Raw genomic sequence first — 9,410 nt, 5'->3', positions numbered from 1 at the left:
GTGCAGCACCTGGCATGTCTCTGATCCAGTGGGTGTTGTAGACTGGGGCGGGAGCCAGGGACAGAGCTGGTGGGCCTGGTGGGCAAGCCAAGAGCCAAGTACCCTCACACCCAACCTTCTAGTCTCCTGACCTGCTACAGCCAGCCCTGTCATCCCCTCAAGGCTGCAGGACTCATAGGGCTGGGGAGAATGGGTATCTCTCCAGCCTTTCTAACCTGTTCTCCTGGGAAAAATGCTCCTTTCTGACTTTCCAGGGTTTGCTTGGCCCAATCAAGCTCTTGCTAGGCTCAGACAGGCCCACGCAGACCTAGCTACAAACTCACAGATCTGGGTTTCTAGTTTCTGTTTGCTCCACTGCCTGTCTTTTTGTTCTTTGCGCATTCTCATTTTCTCAAAATAAATGTATGTTGCTCTGGTATTTTAAAAAAATATTGTATAGAGAGAATCTACTTTGTAAAAAGTTACTGTTTCTACCTCTAAACTAAATAAGAGAAAGTTGGTTTAGCATTTGCAAAAGTATCCCTGTTTGAACTCAGTGTCCATTACCTGGAACAGATAACCTGATCCAGGAACAAACTACAAAACACCAGACTTTTCAAATTCCACTTTCCTTAAGAATATATTTTTTTTAGCTATATGACTATGGGCCAATCATATGTTCTATTAATTTATCAAAAATAGTCATGTGGAGCACATCTGTAATCTTACTGAGGCAGGAAGATCCAAGTTCAAGGCCAGACTCAACAACTTAGACCCTGTCTCAAAAAAAAAAAAAAAGTCATACCATGGACATCTGCCTTATCTTAGGCATGTGTTTTTTTTTTTTTTTCTTTTATAACTTGAAAATTGATGATGGGGATGAAAACCCAGGGACACAATCAGTCTTAACATATGAGCTCTCTAAAATGCCTCATACTGAATTGTGGGAACTTTTTTTTTTTAATGTCAATATGAATTTGGAAGCAGATTTGAGTCAGATGAGCTTGTTGAAGAGTTCCAGTCCTTAGGGATTCACTCTTTGACACACACTTGTATAGTACCTGGATGAAGTCAGAACATAGTTTCAACTAAATATAAAGATGAATATTGAAATAAGGCAGTGTTTTTTAAGTCTTTGCTGGCTATCCTAGGACTGTTTATTAAATAATCTCACATTTTTAGTGAAATATATTTCCTTGAAAGAAACATTTATCTTTATTGGTTCAACAGTTTCAAACAAATCCAGAACAAGTTTTCACACTTTGAGCCTTAGTGCAAAGACACTATGTCATGCAGGAAATAAAATACTTATTCGGTAAAGCTCTCTCCTGATGCAATTAGATATTAAAATGATCAGGCAGAAGACAATTTATGTGATGGAAATTTGCTTGAAAAAGGACACGATTAAAACCTCTATTAAGGTTGTTCATAACATAAATTTGCTCAAACAACTTATAATTTCAAAACAAAACACCCCAAGAATCAACTATCCCTTTAAATAAAAAAAATAATCAATTTATACTCTTCTTAAAAGAATTCCAACAATTTAAAATAAGTTCCAATTCCATATATATATATGTACATTTATAACTTAGGTGCTCTTTTGCACTATATACTTTTATTCATGCAACAGTGATGGGACTGGACTTGAGGCTCTACAGTGGTCTTTCTGAGAAAGCAGTATAACTCCTTACTCTGGCAAAGAACAAGGGGGTGTACATCTTGTCAATCTCAAAAGCACTGACTGCAGTCTCACCAGTTGATCTGGAAAGAAAACACAAAATTATTAGTACTGGTATGGATCGGAACATCTCCCAAAGGCTCATTTGTTGAAGGCTTGGTCACCAATGCAGCAATGTTCAAAGGTGGAGCTTGTGGAAAGTGACTGAAATTATGAGAGGTCTGAGCTCATCAGTGGGTTAACTCACTGATGAACAATCTGATGGCATTATAGAGGGTGACAGAAACTATAGGAGGTGAGGCCTAGTTAGAGGCATGTCCTGGAAGGAAATTTCTTGTCTCTGGAACCTTCCTTTTTCTCTTTCTCTGCTTCCTGGCTGCCGAGAGGAGAGCAATCTTCCCCTGCCTTACCTCAGCCCAAGGCAATGGAGCTGTCCCACCATGGACTGATAACCTCTGAAACATAAATCTTTCCTCCTCAGTTATTTCTCATAGTGATGAAAAGCTGACTAACAGGAAAATTCCAACTCCTTTAGAAACCTTCTGTGTTTGTAGGGGTGAGTTTATTTTATGCATCATTAACTTTTTAATTTTTAATTTATCTCAGTAAGTTCTAAGTAACTTAGGCACACTGTAGAACATTTAGAAAATTTAGGAAAGTATAAAGGTTACTAATTGTTCTACCACCCATATGAAGTACTTCTCATGCTTTTCCCAAGCACCTGTCTATGGAGGGATCATACTCCATCATTATTATGGTTTGGAGAGAAGGTGTTCCCCCAAAACTCCTGTTAATACAGGAATGTCTAGAGGTAAAATGATTGGATTGTGAGAGCTGCAACATAATCATTCTGTCCTTGTTTGAATGGACTGGGTGCTACCTGTAGATAGGTGGGGGTCTGACTGGAGAGTTTGGTCACTGGGGGCATGGCATAGAAAGGTTGTTCATTCAGAGGCCCCTTCCTCTCTCTGCTTTTTGACTCCATCATTACTCCTCTGGGCACTTCCACCATGATGTGCTGCTGCACCTCAGGCCCAGAGCAATGAAGTTGGCTGTCTATGGACTGAGACATGAGCCCCAAATAAACTTTTTCTCCTCTAAGTTGTTCTTATGAGGTATTTTGGTCTCACAGTAATGAAAAAGTAAAACAGTAATCCTGTTTCCTCTACATTATACTGCCTGTCTAAACAATTTATTTAATTCTTCTTTTGGAGATTCAGGTTGTTTTTGGTATTTGGCAATCTTAAAATGGTTTGGTTTTTGTGTGTGTGTGTGTGTGGTGCAGTGGATGGAACTGAGAGTCTCATGCATGCTAGGCAATTGTTCTATCACTGAGCTATAACCCCAGCCTTTTTCATTTTATCTTAAGAAAGGGTCTCACTCAATTGCCCAAGTTCACTTCAAACTTGGGATTCTCCTGCCTGAGCCTCATAAGTAGTTGGGATTATAGGTATATGCTACTGTACCCTACAATGTGGTACTTTTATTATGTCCTTCAAACATATTCCTAAATATTCCTAAGAGAATTTCTAAGATACATATAATTTAAAACTCTTGTTAAAATATGTTTCAAAATAAATTATATTCCTAGAACAAAATACTTGCTTCCACAACGGAAAAATAACAGGTGAAGAAGAAGAAAAGCAGATGATAAATTATGCTACCACCGCCTTTTATTACACTGTTCCCACTAAAAAGAGACATAAGCAGAAAATTTAAGTGATTTTGCAAATATTAAAGTAAATCAATGTGATCACTAGTAGCTTCAAACAACACCTATTATAATATCCTTTTTGTCCTAAAAACAGATCCTAGTGAGTGCAGTGGCACTTGCCTACAATCCCAGCTACTTTAGAGGCAGAGGCAGGAGGACTGCAAGTTTGAAGCCAGCTTTAAGCAAGACCCTATCTCAAAAGGACTGAGGATGTAGCTCAGTGGTAAAGTGGCCCTGTATTTAATCCTCAATACTATCAAAACAATCAATAACCAGAACAAAACAAACAAACTAAAATACCTAGTCCCAGTTTTCTATGGGTCAAGCATGAAATATAGCTAATAAGTATTAGCTTGGTTCTACTTAATGGCTTTTCTTTCTTTGCACCAAATTACAAACAGAAGCAAAAAGGACTGGTAGCTAAGGTATACAAAGAAAAATATTCTCAGTTGTCAGAGCTTATCCAAATAAGTAGGGAAAAGTCATATGTAAGGTGGAAATGTAACGAGGAAAGTTTTCAATAATATGTCAAGATTGCAAACTTTCAGGATTTTTGATTCAATCTGAATGGTGAATCCTTAGTCATATACAGATATTCTTTCAAATCTACCACTGCTAACTTTAATTTATCAACATGAGTTGGTATTTCACTTCCAATTCCTTTGTTTTATTTAACTTATTTTTGTACTGCTCCTTTTTCACACACATCCTTCAGTTCATTGATTATTCCATACAGGTTAAATCCTACCTCATAAGGACCTTTAAACACAAGTCACCTACTATGTTTGACTTTGAAGTACATGAAATCTTATTATTTTTCATTTTATTTCCATTGATTCATCTTAAGGAATTCTAAAAAATAATACTGAACTGTAGGAGAGTAAAAATGATCTGGAAATTTAAAAGTGCCTTGAGTATGTCAATGAATAAGTAAGTAATAAAATGCCAATTTCATTTCCATGATGGTAGTACCAATTCACTGTGAGAGTGCTCTGCATGCTCTACTTCTTCACTTAGGCTTAGCCTTTTTAATTTTGGCCATTTTTTTTGGTTTGCAGTAGTATTACATTGTGGTTTTGCTTTGTTACGCAAATTGAAAACATTTAAGAGTTTCCTGAGCTGGATATTAACTATACATTTATGCTAATTTTGGTACTTTTTATTGCATTCACCTACTTGTAGGTAATGTGACAAGAATGATGGATCCAGATGAGTTTGTTGAACCTCTGGTGGCCACTGGAACACAGCTGTAGCCCCACATGAAAACTGTGATCTGCTTCTTGTACAGGGACACGACGAAAATATCTATATTTGTAGTCAAGTGGTTTCTGTAAAAGAAAAGGTGCATGAGCAATAACAAAGCTATTACACTTGTATATAAACATTTATGTGATATATTATGTAAGAGTAACACTGGAAGTAACAATATTTGCACAAAATAGAGAGCTGTCTTGGGCATCACTTATATAAAAGTGTACAAGTTCTTTGAAAAATGGCAAGCACTCTAAAAATATAAGGTTTCCCCCATCATCATAATAACTCCATGTGTTAAACATGACTGCATTATTTCTACTAATGGCTGAAGAAAAGAAGATCCAGAGAGGTCAAACAAATTAACCAAAGTTAAACTACCATCCCTTAAACCTAGTACTTCCTTCTACTAAAAAACACTAGGAATATTTTATTAGAATGTGATAAACTGGTACAAGCTGCAGAAAAAGTGCAGAGTAAAACTTAATGGAGAAATAGATGTGACAAGGTTCATTAAATCACACTTTTGTAAACACTAAAGCACAAAAATGGAAACACTGTGAATGGTTTCATTATAAAAGAAAACTGACAATCTTCATGGTATTTCCTAAACACTTATATTAGACAGAGCCTACTCAACTAGAGTCTTATAATTCCCAATTTTGACCTCAGAACACTCTTGGTTGTAGTCAAGGCAGTTATCTCTGTTCCTTAGACTGCTGCCCTGCATTCTCAGGGAGGCAGAGAAGCTAGTGACAGGTGGTTACAAGCAGAGAGGACTCACAGATGAAATGCTGCCCTATTTTGATACATGAGGCTAGAGAAGAGGGATTTCATACAACAAATTCCTTTCGAAACCTACTATTTACAAAGGCAATAGGCAAATACTTATTCTACTTACCTACCAACTGATTTCTTACATACACATTATGTTTTTTAACCAGGATTTAAAAAAATACATAAGGAGAAAGTTGTATAAAAAATTAGGTCTAGGGGAGGGGGGATAGTAGAGGATAGGAAAGGCAGCGGAGCACAACAGACACTAGTATGGCAACATGTAAATCAATGGATGTGTAACTGATGTGATTCTGCAATCTGTATACGGGGTAAAAATGGGAGTTCATAACCCACTTGAATCAAAGTGTGAAATATATATCAAGAACTATGTAATGTTTTGAACAACCAATAATAAAAAATTTTTAAAAAATTAGGTCTTCAATCTGTTAAGAGAATTTAAAGTACTCTAGAATACAGAATATATCAGTAATCACATTTGCTTAGCATTTTTTTTTTTTTTTCCTGCAAGAACAGGAGGAAGGAAAGCAGATTTCTAGTAGAAACTGAAATTCTCTCCAAGATACCTTTATATTTACTATATGGCTAACTTAGAAAGAAAAAACCTCTATGATTCAAAGTGAGAAGAGACAGAAAATATATTCAGGTTTAATTTTTTCACAGGAGATTTTGGCTTTACCTTTCATGTATAAAATCACTAGACTAAAAAAAGGAAACTCTCCAGCTCCCCTCAGATACTTTAAGTTGCCATATATTTTGTGAAGTAGTATAATAAAACAGCACTTTATTCTGAGAATGCTTGAATGAATAGTTAAATGAAAATTCTCAATTCCACCTTGCATACTCACTTCTTCTTTTTTCTTAGTTATTACAGCAAATACTTTGGTCTGATTGTCTGTATCTTGTGACAAGCGATAATGACCCAGCAGAATTGCATCGGTTCTAAAAAATAAAAAACAACACTTTATTTATCAGTTACTGTGAGTATTTAAGTAATCTAGGAAGTTATGAATTACAATAGCATTTACTCAACTTGCCTAAAGACAATCAGGTTATAAGTGAACCTTGATTCCAAGTCCCCCCAAACGTACTAAAGTATATTCTCTTGGAAGAGGCCCTGGTATTTTCACAACTGTCTTCCCCACCCCCATGATTGCTTTTTTGATTATCCAGGATTAATAATCCAATATTAATGTAAGCACTAGCTTACATGAACCTGAAAATGTGAACTGCATAGAAAGTTACAAAAAAATACTACCTGGTATTCCTAGTTCTTAGACGCGGAACAATGGACTGAGGCTCTTCAGGGGTTGTCAACATCATCACATGGCCATCAGGAAAGAATCTTATGTATCTACATAAAAAGAAAAATCATCAGGCTGGGGTTGTGGCTCAGTGACAGAGTACTTGCCTAGCATGTGTGAGGCACTGGGTTTGATCCTCAACACCACATAAAAATACGTAAATAAAATAAAGGTATTGTGTCCATCTACAACTACAAAATATTAAAAAAAAAGAAAAAGGAAAATTTAAAAATCAAAGCATACTATACACACAAAGCATAAAACAAGTCCTTATTTTTCAGTATCTAAACCTGTTCATGGTTTTGAAACCAAAACTGAAATACCATGGGCCAAAAAACTGAAAAAATATCACTGAAGCAAAATTTGATGGACAATCTGTTAGTCCAGTTGGTTTTGTTTTTTTCCCATTTCCCTTAGGGGGAATTGGTAAACTTAATTTCACTCACTGAATAAAAATGAAATATTGCTCTTTTATTAAAGTTCTTTGCTTTTCTAAAGCACTAATTAATGTCACACAAAAAGTAAAATCTGATAATTAATACATACATCTATTTCTCAATGACAGTAATATTTGGTGAACTGTGAATAACTATGGCTAGATAAAAAGCTATTTGAGGGCTGGGATTGTGGCTCAGTGGCAGAGCACTTGCCTAGAATANGCACCTGCATGGCACAGTTCCAAGGGAGAGAATAAAAGGCAAGGGAAAGGCTCTGTTCCTTTAATGATAAGAAAGTAAAAAGTAAAATGAGAGAGAAAACTTTCAGGCAGTATACTCAGTACAAAAATTCAATTGACAAAGTAGAATAAGTGGACAGGAATGATAACGTGTTGAGGAAACAGACTACTTCAGAGAAAATGGCTGGGAGAGGTCTCTGGGAAGGTATTGCCGGGATGGGAAAGAGTATGCTGGGCAGCAGCCACAATAAGTACAAGGCTCAGAGGCCAAAGGGTGACCTGTGGGCTCAGCTAAGAGTCAGAAGTAGCATGTGGCTGCAGCAAGGTGAGAAGAGACTACATAATCTAACAGGTAGTAAGGAACAGATGAGGTAAGTACCTTATAGCAGGGAGTGACTATTTATACAAGATGGAAGCCAATGGAGCATTTTATGCATGATTTATGTTTTTAAAAGATCACTGTGGTGGGGTTGGGGTTGTGGCTCAGTGGTAGAGTGCTTGCCTAGCATGTGTGAGGCACTGGGTTCGATTCTCAGCACCATATACACATAAATAAAATAAAGGTCCATCAATAGCAAAAAAATAAAAATAAATAAATAAATAAATAAATAAAAGATCACTGTGGGAATGTCAGGCATGGTGGTGCATGCCTAATCCCAGAGACTTGGGAGGTTATGGCAGGAGGATCACAAGTTCAAGCCCAGCATGAGCAACTTAGCAAGACCCCATCTCAAAATGAAAAATTAAAATGGCTCAGTGGTAAAGAGTCCTTATTTTGTACCCCCCAAAAAGAGATCACTGTGGGAGAGAGGGCAGATCAAGATGGTAGGACAGGACTCTGAAAAATTTAACAGAAATTGAATGAAAAAAATCTGAAATCCTGAGCTGAAAAATACAATGAATGACACAATTCAACAGAGCATCAACAGAAGAAGTGATCAAGCAAAAGAATTTGTGAAGATAGGTTATTTGAACAGTCAAGAAGAGGAAAAAAGAAAAGAATGAAGGTAGGTCAGGAAACTTATGGGATAGTATCAAAAGAGCAAACGTAGTAATTAGTGGTGCTCAAAAGAGTAGAGAATGAAAAAAGAATAGAAAGCTTTTCTTTCCTTCTTTTTCTTTGCTGACGATTGAACCCAGAGCCTTGCATGTACCAGGCAAGTGCTCTTCCACTCAGCTACATCCTCAGCCCTGGTAAAGACCTTATTTAAAGAAATAACAGTAGACAACTTTCCAAACCTAGAGAAAGATAAATATCCAGGTATGTGAAGTTCAAAAAATTCCAATCAGATACAAATCCAAATAAGACTCTTTCATGACATATCATAATCAAACTGTTAAAGATCAAAAAGAGGATACTGAAATCAGAATAAAAGGAAAGAAAGAAAAAAAAAGCAAATGACTTGTAAGGAAGTTCCAATATGCCTCGCAGCAGACGTCTCAACAGAAACTTTAAAGACCAAGAGAATGTAGGACAATATAGTTCAAGTGCTAAAAGGAAAAAAAAACAAAAACAAAAACAAAACCAACAACCTGCCAGTTGAAGATGAAGGATCCAACATGGCTAAAGAGAGGTGCTCTGCATGCAACTCTACCACAGAGAACCAGGGCAATCAAGGAAAACCTATATTTCAAGGAGAGTGATTATAGAAGAACTCTAGAAATGAGCAAGGAAGTGATGAGAACTCTAAACAGCAAGGAGAATTAGAAAGGCAATATGGAGAAAAGAACAAAGTAAATCACAACTTCAATCCTAGTGTCCGGTCCGAGGAGCTCCACACTGCTAATAAAAGGGAAGCAGGAAATACCAGCAACTGCCATCGCACCAGGAGACTGGCATCCTAACTACAAACTTCCATGGTCCTTACAAGCTTTAAGTACAATCTGGGAAGCTGGCTAAGAGTGGCTGCCCGTCTCCTAAAAGGGAACTCACATTGGATGTCCCCTACCCTCCAGAACCCCCGAGCTGCTACAACACCCATGGCAAGATTCCACCCTGCCTTAGGTGCC

General features: G+C 37.0%; 1 protein-coding gene across 1 annotated transcript in view; it reads right to left on the bottom strand.

Annotated features, from left to right (window-relative positions):
* Window positions 1–1,170: 1,170 nt before the first annotated feature.
* Window positions 1,171–9,410, bottom strand: part of Fbxo9 (F-box protein 9) — a 39,622-nt gene continuing 31,382 nt past the window's right edge. The window contains 4 exon segments of the mRNA XM_048805734.1: window positions 1,171–1,743; window positions 4,551–4,702; window positions 6,269–6,362; window positions 6,679–6,785. Of these exon segments, the coding sequence (XP_048661691.1) occupies window positions 1,635–1,743; window positions 4,551–4,702; window positions 6,269–6,362; window positions 6,679–6,785 (462 nt within the window). The 3' untranslated portion in view covers window positions 1,171–1,634.

This window comes from Marmota marmota, unplaced genomic scaffold (genome assembly GCF_001458135.2).
Source record: "Marmota marmota marmota unplaced genomic scaffold, marMar, whole genome shotgun sequence".
In the NCBI taxonomy this organism is placed as follows: Eukaryota; Metazoa; Chordata; class Mammalia; order Rodentia; family Sciuridae; genus Marmota; species Marmota marmota.
Note: the sequence above shows the minus strand (reverse complement) of the source record. Positions and strands in the feature narration are given on the sequence as shown.